This window comes from Uloborus diversus, chromosome 7 (genome assembly GCF_026930045.1).
Source record: "Uloborus diversus isolate 005 chromosome 7, Udiv.v.3.1, whole genome shotgun sequence".
In the NCBI taxonomy this organism is placed as follows: domain Eukaryota; kingdom Metazoa; phylum Arthropoda; class Arachnida; order Araneae; family Uloboridae; genus Uloborus; species Uloborus diversus.
The window spans coordinates 99,350,071-99,366,173 of record NC_072737.1 but is presented as its reverse complement, the minus strand read 5'-3'; the positions used below and the strand labels follow the sequence as shown (position 1 = coordinate 99,366,173).

The 16,103-nt window shown below is 35.1% G+C and overlaps 1 protein-coding gene across 1 annotated transcript in view; it reads right to left on the bottom strand.

Moving 5' to 3' along the window:
• Positions 1-16,103, bottom strand: part of LOC129226604 (acetyl-coenzyme A synthetase, cytoplasmic-like) — an 88,078-nt gene that overhangs the window by 2,270 nt on the left and 69,705 nt on the right. Inside the window, exons 11-15 of the mRNA XM_054861233.1 lie at positions 14,313-14,369; positions 12,821-12,901; positions 11,131-11,239; positions 9,839-10,038; positions 4,761-4,806 (exon numbers count right to left, since the gene is read on the bottom strand). Coding sequence (XP_054717208.1) covers positions 4,761-4,806; positions 9,839-10,038; positions 11,131-11,239; positions 12,821-12,901; positions 14,313-14,369 — 493 coding nt within the window. The remainder of the gene's footprint in view (positions 1-4,760; positions 4,807-9,838; positions 10,039-11,130; positions 11,240-12,820; positions 12,902-14,312; positions 14,370-16,103) is intronic.

Sequence of the window (16,103 nt, the reverse complement as noted above, 5' to 3'; positions counted from 1 at the left end):
ATAAAGAGGAGACGAAAAGCTTATTTCGTTTCCCAAAATTTATAATGTTGTTATGACACAGAATGGCAATTGGCTCGTGATAGGAATATGAAATATGTTTTTAAAATTAAATGATTACATGTACATTTAAGTATATTAGACATAAAATTACGAACTCCCCCCCCCCCCCCATTCTAAGCGTGATCATTTGTGGATGACCCCTTATATTATAATCAAACCAAGGAGTCCGAGCACCATTTCTGTTATGAAACCGCAAAATGATAGTAGTAGAAGGAAAATAAATTTCTGCTCCACTATAGTGTTCTGGTCATTTAAAGATTGCTTATGGTTTCATTCCTATTGCTTTGACGTGCTTTTTTACAATTACCAGACTTGTGTACCAAGCGTCGTGTTTGTTCTGCTGTCTCGCTCTTGCACAAATACGAACGCAAACACGAGTTCCACGGTCACTCCGTACGTTAATGTCAGAATTTTTTTAACCTTTATTTATTTTGGAGCATTTACGAGTGTTCTTCCATTAATCTCTTACGTAAGGTATAAAACAGATAAAGGATGAACGTAATGATGGCTATGAACTTAAACGAAACAGTAAAATAAGAGCAATAAGGTAGGAAAAAAATGTTATAGAATAACCTCAACTGCAGCACTAAGAAGAAACCTGTGGTTACCCACCACAAGAAGAAAAGAATATTGTTAAGGGATATCAAACTTTGGATTTCCATAGATAACCATGCATAAAACGATTCACTAAAAATATTTGATGGTTTGTATTTTATGAATTCGGGGTGCCCACAATGAAAGGGGGGTACTTTTTTTAGAGGGGATTTGATCTCATTTGACGAGGGGGGGGGGGGTCTTGTTCTAGGGAAAATTCATGATGGAGAAATATGTTCTGCATTTGTTGACTTTTTTTCCAAAGAAAAAAAAGCAAGATATAAAAATCGCTTATAATTAACTCTGCGTTAAATGTTTTATATTGATTTAATATGAGACTCATTTCAGTTACTAAAATTCAAGAATCTAATTTTTGTCCATGGAAGTGAATTTTTAATTTAGTTACGCCTCTTTTGATGCTATTGCTAAGCACATTTACCTAGCCGTTCCTTAGTCCAAATGCTTATTATTATTATTATTCTAAAACTTGGTCCAATGATTCCATGTTCGGTTGGGCGAGATTTTCTCCGACGGAAAGATAATAAATGTCTACTTTTTTTTCTGCTTTCAAAAATAGGGATGTCTGGTTGCTCAGACTTCCTTAAAACTCGTCGCGCTCCAAAAAACACAGCCGTTTTTTTCTTTGATTTCCCCAAATATCTTTCTCAGTTTTATACACATTGTGGTAAATGTATGCATTTATTTTGTCTTTTCAACACCTTTTCCCCTGATAAAAAGAGACTGCAAACTTTTTTGTAGAGTAAAAGCAATGAAACATACACTAGAAAAAAAAATGTAATGATGATGTAACTGTCCTTACACGATTCAAATAACAGTCACTGTATTGCATTGAAGAGGTACGATTTCACTGACATCGCAAAAACAATTAGAAGGAAATAGTTGATAAAATGGGGATAGAAAAAAAGTAGTGATGTTTTGTCTCGTTTTACAGATTTGCTATCGGGAGTTCCTGAGAAAATATTGTTTATAGAATTACCACGCATAAATCAAAAAGATTAGTGAACATCTGTTCAATTATTATTGAAATTATTATGCATATGTAATGCAGAATATTTCATGATTGACACAGTTAAAAAAAATAAAAATAAATAAACGCGAAATTCGTTCAGAAATAAACAAACCTACTTTCCCATATTATAAAATCGATTTACTGATATCAGATAAATAACTGATGTCTCAGTTGACTTAGGCTGCTAATTATTTCGATTATACTCGGTTTAAGATTTGACACCTTTATTTTATTTTACGCGGATGAGTTTCGGTTTTACGCAGATGCGGCAATGCAAACAGATAAAATTTTCCCCTCTTTCAAAATCCAAACTCCCAAAGATTGTTGATTATGCGTAATCAGCTGCATTTTGGCGTGCTATTCATCGAGCTTGGGCCACTGGAGACATTTTATGCGTTTGGTTTCAGAGCTCTTTCCAGAAGTAAAGTTATTAAACTGACACAGTTCAGAACTCACTGGTAAAAGATCTTTTAGAAGTGACAAAAGAGGCCAAAACCAACGAGAATACCGACATCGGTGAACGCAACCAAAAACGTTCACATTGAAAATTTTGAGCCATTCCTAGACAATGGAAATGATCTTTCTGGTTTATTAGTGAAGGAAGATTATATCGTGGAAATGACGCAAGTGGTCATGGATGCGTTTAATGCTCTGCAAAGAATTACAGAGAAAAATTCTTAATGACTGCGAAAAGATTATCATTGTCAGCTCCTCTATAAACAGAACACGAAATCAATTTATGTTTTCTTTATGTATGTTATGCCTATAAATCGATATAAGTACACATTAAACTTATTATACAATTAGTCATCACTGGAATAAAGTTTTTTTTTTTAATCTACGGAACCACAAACCCCTATTTTAACACTACTATTAGTGGAAATGTATGCTTCCTTTTGCTGCAACCGAAAATGCAAGTAAAGGTTCAGCGAGCGACTACACACTGACGTGGGATGGCTAAGCGCAGTGCCTGCATAAATGAGGTTTCGAGACATTTAACGAAATTCATTTTGGATTCCATAGTTTCAATCAGAGCCGAATTTAGCTCCACGCCGCCCCTAGACAGATTTGAAACTTGCCGCCCTCCTCCGCCCAAAAGGAGAAGCAACTTTCCGTAGAATCAAAAAACGCAAAAAATATTGTTTTCGAAATTTTTATGGGGTTGTTTCCTTCAGTCAAAAGTACTACTTCTATCTACTTCTATTAATCACTAAAATTGGTAGACAAGCACAAAAAAAAAAAAAAAAATAAATAAATAAATAAATAATAAATAAAAAAAAAGCCAACATTTTCCCAACATTTAATTTTTAATTAATTTTTAAAAATGTCAAACTTCTAAAACGAAATGTTTCATCGTGTGACAAGTGATGAAAGTCACCATGAATCGGAGCGCGTGGTTGTCTTTTCTGGCAAGATATCGCCTTTTAATGGATTTTTTTTCACCGCGAGCGATTTATTCGCGGAACGAGAATGGGGTCGTTTCCAAAATTTTAAAAGTCTTTTTTCTGAAAGAACATGCTTAAAAACATAGGATCTAACCATTTTTTAAATAATTTGTTTAAGTTTAATATTTAAAAAAAATACTTAAATCGGTGCGCTTTCATTGTTTACATTTCTTGCCGATGACATCACTTATGATGAAATGGCATTCTGTGTTGCCATTCACAGAGCAAAATATTTAATTCGCATCTTGACTCACGTGTATTGGCAACGATATGGTTGATAGCAAGCGTAGAACGCAATTTTAATTCGCTTCTTGATTATCATAACGTGAAAACGCGGTACAAAATGTGGCAAAGAACATCATTTGTGACGTCATCAAGACCACGCCTTGTTTGCAAGATCGGACACTTAAAAAAATTAATTAAAAAATAACTGTTGGGAAAATGAAGGAATTTTCTGGATCCATGTTATTTTTTAAATATTTTTTTGCTTATTCTATCAATTTCAGTGACTAAAAGTACTACTTTTGACTAAAGGAAACAACCCCATTGTTAGTTAAATAAAATATTCTTTTGACGAAGTTTGGCAGTGTCCTTAAACTTTATTCTGGTAACCGTAGCGGTTTGCTCACTTGTGACATCAGCAGCCAAAAAAGAAAACAACGGCTAAATATTATTTAAGATTTTTCTTTAAAGAGAGAAAATAAGTCAAAATTAAGAAAAAAAAGGCAACTCACCTCATGTTTTCGACCATGCTATTTCAAAAAAAAAAAAAAAAAAATATTTTTGAAAAATGGGAAGCAACCCCATTGTCAAGCTTATGAAGAAATGATGACGTTTTACACTCAAGGGCGATCGGTTATTTCGGAAAAAAGGTTCCAGTATGTAATTTTTAATTCATAACATTGAACATAACAACGAACCACATGGATCAACAACTGGCCACTTCAGTTGAAGACCCATAAAAATCGGCGGCAATAGGCTGCGGCCCTGTTGGCCTGTTCAGTAATCTGGTCCTGGCAACTGTCGCATTTAAATACACCTAAATGTCGAGTCTTGTCTGTTTTATATACAGGCCCGTCATTCAGAGGGTCAGAAAGGGTAATTGACCCTCCCAATGGCTTTGAGAAGTTAATGTATTCACATATGTGGGGCGTGCTTTTTGTTGTTTTTCCAATAATTTGCAGCGAATATCTCTCCTTTGTCCTTCCTTTCCTGGAAAAATTCGAAATGACGGGACTGATTACACATTCTTTTTGCCCTTTTGTATTTAAAAAAGAATTCCGAACACGATGAACGCTAAATTAATCTTTACACAAAGCCCCCCCCCACAATAGATGGCGACACTAAAAATCTTCAGTTGGAGTAACTTTAAATGGTTACACTTATGCAGATCTGTTTTGGATTGAAAATATACGTTTAACTAAATATGAATACACAAAACAGTACAAAAGACAAATCTTAAAGATTTTGTGAGACCAATTTCACATTTTTTCCTCTGAAAATCAAATAGCTTCATTTTGCTTTCATACGAATAAAAGACATATGTAACATCAACATTTTTAATTAATAAAATAAATAAAAGAAATTTCATTAAAGATGAATAATTTCATATTTTAAATTTATATGCGTACCTTGCTGTCTCAAGTCCTCGATAATTTTTTCGTCAAAGGCATTTCCCTAAAAAAAATCAATATCAATTGAGACATGAATGATGCTTATGTATGAATATTTTATGCTATAAAAAGTCATAGAAAAATTTTCCAATGAAATTTAATTTCGAATTTTTATTTTATTGTGACGTGAGTTACTGCTTCATTATAGGAAAAAACTTTCTTTCACCTTATCTTATGAACTCAATGCTAAATTTATCGCCAATAATTGTAACATGTTTTGCCATCGTTTTGATATTTTGAGTTTTGTTAATTTTTGCTGCATAAAATTGCGCAGAAAAAATATTTTAATGAAGAGTAACACTGCTTTTAAATTTTAAAAGACTCATAAAAAAAAGAATTATTCCATCATGGATGTTTTAGCATTCATTTGAATTTTGACTTCTTGAATTCAAATTATGTTTTTCGCAACCGCATATTGCGATATGACCCTACTCGTTGAGTTTCTTTTTTCTACAAATAGAATGGAAATGTAGAAGAAATTAACACCAGTCTTATTATTATGACTGGTAATTTTCTATATTAGGTAACACGAGGCATATCCATATGAAAGGAATGGTGATATGGATGCGGTAATAAAGATACAGCTATTATGGCTAGTTTGCATCCGTACACATATCATAAAAATTATATTTGCATTGTATACAGTGAGAGCATTTTTATTTTTTATCAACCTTAAATGATGGGAATTAGTAATATAGAAATTTTGTATTTAGATGAAGTTTTGCTATTAGAGTTTCATTATTTAGGTGTATTTCCTGGGGGAAAAAAAGAAAAAATCTCCCGTTTTTTAAATGTAAAATCTGCTTGAGTTAAGCATTGAATGAGCGACGAAGATTTGTAACCATGACGACAAAAATTAAGTCTCTCTAAACAAATATTTGAAACAATCGGCTGAACTTATTCTCGGCAAGGTAATCTCGTCAGGGTAATCTGAAAAATCATAGGAGCATAAAAAACGGAAGCAGTTCGTCACTGCCCAAAAAAATACCCTCAAATCGGAATGGCATTAATCATCTTCATGTTCAAATGAACATTACACTAAGAAATTAAGAGAAAGCCAAAAAGACTGTTTTCCGTAGCTTCATAAGAAACCTAACAACAGATTGGCGGCCGCCCAGAGCCAAAGACTCTTGTCAGTCTGGCCGCCACGCCGGGACCCCTTCTGCCATAAAACTTGATTAACTACTCCGATTCCAAGCCGGACCCTCATGGGCCCGACAGCCCTGTCAAGACCTCTCGTCGGCCCTGCGTATGGAGTCCGGTTGCAGTGAAATTTCGGTTTCAAAACTCGGATTGCGGTGGTTAAATCACCGAGTAACATGTTACATTTTATCAAGTACAGTAAAACTTGTAAAGTTGACAACACTTGTAAAGTTGACCGCTATTTTCAAGTAATAATTAGGTCTATACCATGTAATTCAAGCTCTATAAGTTGATCACCTGTTGAAGTTGGTCACTAAAATAATGCACCGCAAGTTGTCAACTTACTCAAGTTTCGCTATACTACGTATTTAGCATCTAATTTAATACGAAAATTACCACCATCATCATCATCAATGACTCGATAACCCATTACTGGTCATGACCTTTTCCATAAGTTTTCTCCAGTTGTATCTATTTTTTGCCTGACTTCTCCAGTTTGAGGTTCGATAGTTTTGAAGTTTCCCTCCAAACAATCCACAGCCATCTAATTTTTACTTTCTTCTATATCTAATATATAGAAAAAAGTATTGGATTCGTGCAAATTTTCGAATTTTGAATTTTGACGGATTCGAACGTTTTGAGATGTGTTGAGTCCATTTCGACTATTTTTGGAAAATGTCTGTGTGTGTGTGTGTGTCACGTCTGTGTGTGACCAGTTTTTTGTGACCGCTCTACAGCAAAAACTACCGCATGAAATCGGACGAAATTTGGTACACATATGTGCCCCTATGTGAACTTGTGCCCATTGATTTTTGGTGCGAATTTCTCCAAGGGGGGTGGATAAATAGGACGTTTTTTGAGTTACGCGTGCTTGCTATTTTTCAGGAAGTAACTGGCGGAATCAAACAAAATTTGGTCCATATGTTGCCATTAACAGGAATAGGTACTGATTCAATTTTGGTGTCAATAACCCAAACGGGAGTTGAGCTATAGAACGTTTTTTGTCTTCAATTGTGAAAGCTGTATCTCAAGAAATAATGAACAGAATGAAAGAAAAATTTAACGGCAAGTAGCCCTTAGTGGGTATAAGAGCTGATTTTATTTTGGTGTCAACAGCTAAAAAGGGGGTAGCGCAATCGCTCGTTCTTTTTTTCCATTGTGAGTACCCTATCTCAAGAAGTAATGCTACGTTCTGGTTGAAATTTGGAATATATGTGAATCCATATGTAAACAGGCTTTGGTTCAATTTTGACGCCAATCGCTCCAAGAGGTGTTGATTTTTTTTTTTTTTTTTTGCAAATAAAAATAGCTTTATTAATGCAACAATAAGAAAGATAAATCGTAATAGATTGTCGTCTGCGTATTTCTCGTGATTTTAATTGTATGGAAATGATCGGAAATATTATCTCAATGATTTAAAATTTTTAACTGTTGCCATCTTATGTTCGTTAACAAATAAAATATTTGTAATTAATTCAAGCGAGGCTTTTAAAATAACTTTCAATTTTCGCTCTTTGCTTTGCTTTTGCAATAATTCAGACATTGGGATGGTCGTCAAGTTTTTGCATGTGTAATTTTGTTTTGTTGGGAATATTGATTCCTCGTCAAGCATGGGGAGGGATCAGGAAAAAAAAAAGAAAAATATAGAAGAAAGTTTCGTGATGGCCACAACATACTAGTTGGTCTTCCTCACGGACGTTTGCCTGTTGGTCTTGCACTTAGGATCTTAAGTGGGATGGACTCAGGGGACATGCAGATAACATGTCCTGCCCATCTCATTCTTTGCAATTTAATGTATTTTACTATGTCCATATCTCGACGGTATCTGTACAGTTCAAAGTTATACCTGTTTTCTCCATACTAAGTTTCTTTCTACTCTCCCAAACATCCCACGTAGGAATTTTCTTTCGAAAATTGACAAAAGAGACCTGCGCTTTTTGTTCATTGCCCATGCCTCTGAACCATAAGTCAGATTTGGCCTAATGATGGTTTTATGGAGTATAAAGTTTTGTTTTCGTCGTAATAAGTTTAGATTTAAAGTATTTTTTCAAGCCATAATAGACTCGGTTTGCAGCAAACAATCTTTTACTTATTTCTAGACCTAAATCATTCTGAGTATTTACTTCGATTCCAAGGTATTTAAAGCTGCTTACAGGAATCAAATCTGTTTCTTTTCTGACGAAAGTTACCATGACCATTTTTACTTCCTTTTACAAAAAAGGAAGTATTGTATTTGAGAAAAAAAATTTTAACTCAAAAATCGGCCTTAATTTCCACTTTGCTCGCACTCGAATTAATATTGAGGTTTTTTTCCACCCGACCACACGTGGATACATGCTTAAGAACGTATAGACACCCGAAATATCCATTTTGACGATTACTGAGTGAATTACAACGAGTTTTCTCGTGACGTCCGTATATACGCATGTATGTATATGCGTATGTATGTCGCATAACTCAAGAACGGTATGCCCTAGAAAGTTGAAATTTGGTACGTAGACTCCTAGTGGAGTTTAGTTGTGCACCTCCCTTTTTGGTTGCATTCAGATATTCCAAAGGGGTCTTTTACACCTTTTTGGGGGGAAATTAATGTTAGTTTGAATTCAAACTCAGGTGGTGTTATAATTTGGCAAACACTTGGCGATATATCGCCAAGCTTTTGGCCACCAAGTTTTGTCGCCAATTTAGCGACAAATTTGGCGTTTTTTAAATTTTTAAATTTGGTTTAAATTTGGCCACTGTTAGCGATATTTAGAGAGTTAACCGCTGAATCACATTAAAATTGCCAATATGGGGAATAAAACTTTTTTTTCTGCTTCGGTTCACAACAAACTTGGGATGAAAATATATATAGTGTTTTTTAGCTTAGTCCAAATCCAAGGCACTATTATCATTAAATTAGCGTAAAAGGAAGTCATGTGATGCACACATCAACTCGTTTATTCCTTTTTTTTTATCAGTTTCAATACGATGAAAAATATATGGATATTCCAAAATCAACTTTCACCACAAATCAGTGACAGAATGCGACGTTTCGATTCCCTCACTGCTCACAAATGTGTTCATGTCTGATGCAAAAAGTATATCATCCGCAAGAATATTGTAGCGCATTCAAACTTCTGATAGGATAAAAGAACTTTGCCGTTTGCATAATTTATTGTAAATAACAGATTGATGGAACATCCATTAACACTAACTAAATAGGGAACATTTCTCTGCCGGAGCTTTCCTTTGCATCAGGGCCCGATTGAGATTTTGGGGGCCTGAGGCCAAACAATTTGTCGAGTCCTTCTGTGTAGTCAAACCGTACTAGCACAAACAGTAACGGAGAGCCAAGAGTGACGGCTTGCATGGGTACTGTGGTGCTCAATAACTCGCTTAAAATATTTGTTGGAGTGCAGCAATAGCGCAGCCAGAAATACCTTCTGGAGGTTTTTTTTTTTTGACAAAAAATACCTTCTGGAGGAGGGTTTTGATAAAAAAAACCTTCTGAAGGGGATTTCTTTCGTCAAAAATACCTTCTGAAGGAGATTTTTTTTTAAATCAAAAATACCTTCTTAAGTGTTTTTTATTTTTATTTTTTTTGTCAAAAAAGCCCTTTCCTATGCATAAACTACTGTATTAGAATTTGCATTCATGTTAAAATCAACGGCTCTGGGGGGTGTTTTCACCCTCAAACCCTCCCTTCGCTGCGCCACGGGGGTGCAGAGCATCCCACACTTTCAGTAAGCAGAGAAACATAGAATTTAGATTAAGTAGAAACTTAATTTTTTCTCAATTCACGGGCTAGAACTTAAACAATTTCAGTTATTTGAGGGTATCTAAAAGTCAGAGGCCGTGGCCCAGTTGGCACTGTCCGGTAATCGGCACTGTCTGGCAGTGATTTTACTCACGTCTTTGAGCACGACGAAGCAGTAGAGACATTCTCCTTTGACAGGATGTGGATGAGGGACGACGGCAGCCTCCGCGACGCTGGGGTGATGCAGGAGGGCCGCCTCCACCTCCATGGTGGACAGAAGATGGCCGGACACGTTCAACATGTCGTCCATTCTGCCGGTCACCCAGTAGAAGCCGTCCTCGTCTCTGCGACAGCCTGGAACAGTTGTTTGTTAGGAGATCACCAGAGGTTGGTATTCAGCGCATTGAGAAGAGATAAGATGAGAGGGAGTGAAGACTTACATTCGCGTGAAGGAACAACCCTACGTCACGGAATAGATTTTAAAGAGAAGCAGATATCTTTAAAACCAGACAGATTTTAAAGATATATTTTAAAGAAAAGTCATCCTAGATTGTTCCCCTTCCTTCAGGAGATTGGATTTCTTTCTGTTAATTAGTGCACGTCTATTTGTCCTTGTTTTAATCTGGTCTTTGTTCTGTTTTAAATGGGGTTTTATTGTTGCTCGAAATTATTTTTCTGTTTTACGTTTTGGTTTGCTATTCAAAATTTAAAACTTCGCTTATGTGTTTATTTCGGCTAAACTTTTGAAAATTCTAGAGGTTTTGTGTCCTTTTCTCTCCATAAAATTTCCCTTTTTGGCATCATTTTTCTATTGACTGACAAGTTTTACGCGAAACGTGTCAGCCATTCGTCGTTGTTGAGTCACATGACTTGAGCTGTTTGTCCCAGCTTTTGCTTAGATAATGCTTTAGCTTGCTCCCTCCATTTTAATTCCTGCTCTAAGATTCAGCCTGCCGTTCCGAGTGTGTGAAGGAGGTTCGAGTTGGCCGGTGGATGCGACAGTCAGTGATATGATTTATATACTTCATTTGAGTAAAAGTGACTTTTTATCGTGTATTGCCGGCTTTGTGTTATTCATAATTTTTTAAGTGACGTGTCAAGTTTATCAGTTCTTAAAGTTCCCTTAAAAGGTTTTTTCTTCCGAAATTTGTCAATCCAACATAAACTGAAACTGCCTTACCTTATGACATTTTTCAAATTTTTTTTCAGTTTGTTCGCATATCGAAATATTCTACAATTATTTCAAAGTTCATCTTATTTCATAATCATTTTATTTCTTTCAAAAACTTTTATAAATCACAGAAAGTTACAAAACATTTTTCTATGAGTGAAACTATAGATCATTAGAATATTACGATTCACAAATGGGTCGCACTTTACAGTCTGGGAATCGCTGATATAAACGATATTTACAGAATAAGCATTAACAGAATTGGATTTTCTTACCATCTCCTGTGAAGTAATAACCGGGGAATTGTCTGAAGTAAGTGTTTTCGAATCTTTCTTGATTTCCGTATACTGTTCGCATGATGGCGGGCCACGGCCTCTTGATTACCTGCAGAAAAATTTATTAATTAATGGATAAAATAAATAAATACATGTAATAATAAACATAGAAATAGGTAAATGAACTTAAAAAAAGAAAGGTAAAGCAAAGAAAATTGAAATAAATTATGTAAAACACCTTTAAGCAATGGTATAAATGGACGTTTTGATATTAATACCCACTACATCAATAAACTGCATTGTTGAGGAAGTTGAATTGAGAACTACCGGACATGCTTTTACCGGATGTCTGTACATCCAAAAGCTCACAACTTGTGCTTTTAAAAAGGTGTTCCTTGAAACCTCGAAACATATGTATGCAGTAATCTGTATATTTGTGCTATAACTACTTTGGTTTTTTCCAGTTATATCTAATTCTTTGACCACTATTTGGACTGCGAAATGTATGGGGGCCTGCGGTGCAATGAGGGGAGCCATTGGTTGTAAACCGTGATGCCAATCTTAGTATTCTCGTGCGTAAGGTCTCTCTCTCGCTCTGTTATGACCAAAACTCTCTCCCAGTCAGTGCTGGATCTACGACTTTTCCGAACTGGGGCAAAAACTTGAAAATGTCGCCCTTATCCATCTTCCATCAAGTTTTTTTTTTTTATCAATTTTCAACGAAAAAACACAGATTTAGCGTTTTTGCAAGGGCTGCGGAGTTGGAGTTGTGACTTTGGGGTAAAGGAGTCTGAATCGGGAGTCGAAGGTTTAAAGTTGCAAGAGCCGGAGTCAGTCATTTTCCCTCAAAGTCCACAACAACTCTTCCAGTGCTTGCGGAGTCGGAGTCAAACTGATTTTGGGGTGAAGGAGTCGAAGTCGGAGTCGTTCACTTTTCCTCCGACTCCGCAGTCCTGGTTTTTGAAGCCTCTCAGACGTTGCCGTCCGGCGCAAAGGCCCAGCTTGCGCAAACGTTAAGTTCATTAGAGATGATTGTTGTTTTGAAAATGAACAAAAAACTAAAACCAGCACAAGCCCAGTAAACAAACCCAGTCTACCCATTGAATTATGGCGAGCTGAGAAGAAATACCTTACATAACCAAGCAAATAAAAAGGTTAACATTGATTTCATGTACTATTTTTTCTTCCGATCTAAAAAATTGAAGTTTAATACTAACCATAATAAAATTCTTGTCACAGGGGGGTCAACTGACCCTTTGACCCTCCCCGGAATAAGTCTATAGGTGTGTCACCCGATAGAGGTGGCGAGTTCACTGGTCCGGAGCATGAAAGGAGCTGTTCACCGAATTGGTATCACAATAAAGCCACGGTTTTATGGGCTTTATGACAAGCAACTTTTTTTTTTTACTAACTATTTCAACAGTTGAAATTATAAAAGAAAAAAAAAATGATAGGGAAATTGGAAAAAAATGAACATAATGATCATTAATCGGCTGATAATCAACAGCCGATTTATCGGTAACCGGCCAATTTGTTTATTGGCGCATTCAAATTGATTCCTCAAAAAATAATCTGTAATCGTTTATGTTTCGCCACTACGTTTTTGCACACAAAAATCGATTCCAATTCCCATAGTTCTGAAAACTATATTTGATCCTGAGTCAGTTAATGGAAATATTTTCGTACTTACCAGATACCCTTTTCCCGGACCTTCTATTTCTTGCCCATTGTCGTCCAATATGGCAGGTTCCACTCCGAAGAAGGGTAGACTCTAGATCAAAACATGAACCAGAAAGCTATTACATTATGAACTGTTCAATATCATTTATTCTTTACACTTCAGACAATTAAGTTGATAAAGCAGACGGTTAGAAAACCTATGTTTATTCGTAGTCCGACATATGGGCAAACGCTTATACAACACTTGGGATTGCAGACCTTTTTGTAGCATTTTATGTTTACTTATAATTTTTCTTACATTTAATTTAAAAAACAAACAAACCTTAACATGTTACGTTGCTACTAGGGATTGCAATGCTGGACCAAAAATGCAATGTATTCGGTATCCTTATGGATTTTTTCTGGTTATTGTGTCATATTTGTTTACAATAAGTAAAGCTAATGTAAAGTGTCAGAAGGTTTAATAAACATTGAAGAGCAAAGGTCTGAGCGTTTTTTCAAACATTAAAATTAATTTAGATGTAATAATATTAGTAAGTAAGAATTTTAATTAATATTTTGACGTGGTACAATTATATTGATACTTTCATTCAGTGCATAAAAATATGTTTCTTTGGGATTTTTTGAAGTTTTAAATTTGTTTACTATTTGGTTGCCGAATATTGAAGTACTCTGCCAAACCAAATATTCGGTTTGTCTTCCGATATACAGTATACCGAATACTAACCAAGTATTCCGTGCATGTCTAAAAAAATAAATAAAGAAAGAATGAATCATCAAATATCAAAGAACCGGATGGGTAGGTTTTCAAGAAGTTGTTTAGAATTTTATGCTATTTAACATTTATTTACATGGGATTCCTTTTTAAAAAAACTATCTAAATTTTGTTAGTTTTATTTTAGTTTCATCATCATTCTGGCAACTTTATCAAAATTAGTTTTTCATTAATGTTATTCCTGTATTTATCTTTGTTGATTTCTGCTGCTTTTTTTCATTGTGCCGTATTCTAATTTTATAATCTGAACATAGGCTGCAAAGTTTTGATAATTCTGTAGTATTCTTATCTATAGGAAAGTCATTGTGTTTTATTAATAAAAATAGTATTTTAAAACCAGTTGATCATTCATTTGTCACTAAATTATTTTTAATTAAATAAAGACGTTAATTATGCAACTAGTTTATTCTTTGTAAATTTAAAGCTTAAAATATGAATGTATTGGGTATTATTTTTTTATTTCTTAGGCAGGCAAAAAATACTTTCATTAACAATTTGAGGGAGAAAAGTAAAACACGCAAAATTTTCGCCCGAGTAGTACGAGTCTTTCCCCCCTTCCTCACCACCCAACATGACCGCGGCTCTCTCACAGTCACTTCAAACACTACAATGGGAGTAGATACGAAATGTTCTCTTACGCCTACCTCCCTGGAGAGATGAGCAAAATGTGCAAAACTATTTTTTTTTCTGCATAGATATAAATGAAAATGTCAGCATGCATATTTACCGCACATCCCGGCCTGAGTGGAGTGCAGAATGGCATGGGCGTCAACAAGTGTCCTCCCTGGAAATAAAAGAAAGTAAAGCTGAGTTTTAAGTTTTTGGTAACTCATAAGACCAATGATTAAAATGAGATAGCGCAAATAACAAATAAAAGTGATATAGTAGGGCTCTGGTAACTTGATGTTAGACTGAGATTATTAATGTTTGAGTTGAAAGAGAAGAACTTCTCTTAAATTGGCACAATGCCGACAATCGTTATCGCAACGCAAACCGGCTTTCTTCATCCCTTTTTTCACAAATGGAATCGTATAAGCTTCAGCTGATTAGAAGTCAACTTATCAGAGCCAAAATAAAATAGAGTTAAAAATTCAGTAAACAGCTGTTTCGAGACTATCAAACAAACCTCTTTATCAGTGCACAAAAGACAAGTTCGCGATAGCCCAAACACTCAGTCAAGTTAAGCTCGTTCTCTTGGTTGTGCGTGCGTTTGATTGGAATACACTCATTAAAAATCGCTTCCTTTGGAATACACTCATTAAAAATCGCTTCCTTTACAAAAACATTCAAGCGTTCAAAATTACCCTACACTCTTTGGAATCGAATACGTTTCCGTTTTTGGACATGATGAATCGAAAAAAAAAGTTTTATTTGAAAAAATAGAGCACACTCGAAAGGGGGGGAAAAAAAAAAGATTCAATTGCGAAAGTGTAAGCGATGTAGTATTCTTTTCCTAATAACGCACTGCAATGGTAACGCAACTCTGAAAGTGTAGCAATTTCTCCTCCTATTAACTTGCTCTTGTGAAAGATGAACTTTTTGAAGGTCAGGTCTCGACATCAGAACCAGACTATATGCTACTATATAATGTATGGGAGGGTGGCCCAAAGCGGGTAGGCATTCGTATGCCGCCGCATGGTGTGCAAGCGGCGATGTGTGAGTATGTCATATTTACCCGAACACCCCCGAGTTTCAAACAGTCACAGCGAAGCAGCTGTGAGGTGGCATGGCGTAACCAGGCTTAAAATAAGAAAAGTGATACATATCTTTAAAAAAAAAAAAAAATAAAAAAAAAACAACAACTAAAGGTATGTAACTTGTGATTAGTCGAAGACCAGTTTGTTTTTTAAAATAGCAATAATATTATGTTATTCTGACACTATCCACTTACAAACTACGATAGTAATTTCGTTTGTATCTTTTTTAAATTTAAGGTTATATTTATTGATATAAAAAACGTGCCTTCAGACAAAGTGGGTAGGGAAAGAGCGGGTATAAGAGTTAATCATATATTTATTTATAATTTCTTGGCACATGTGCTGACTTAGATTTTCTATTTCAATAGGATCAGTATAACTTTAGAAAATTATTTTTTTGTGATGGTAATTAGTTAGTAGATTGATTTAATGAGTTATTTCTTTATGTTTTATAAACAAATGTGTTGACTTAGATTTTCAATTTAAATTGAATAAGTATAACCTTATTATTTTTTTATAATGGCAGTTGTCTAGTTAATTAAATTAATCATTTATAACTTCATCTTTGATTGACAAATGTACCAAATCACAATTAGTTGAGTTTACCCGTTTTACTCGAACGGCTTAACCGCTTTAAGCCCCCTGGTAGGGCAAAGCGGGTTTTTCAAGTGTTTGTAATGTTTGATAATAAATAAGTATTGGGTTGGAAATAATGCAAAAATCACTTTTTATTTTGAAGTTCCAAAACCCTGCTACGAAATAAAACCGTAATTGTTTCGATAAAAATCCAAAAAGTACAACTTTCGAGCGTTCTTCGGTAA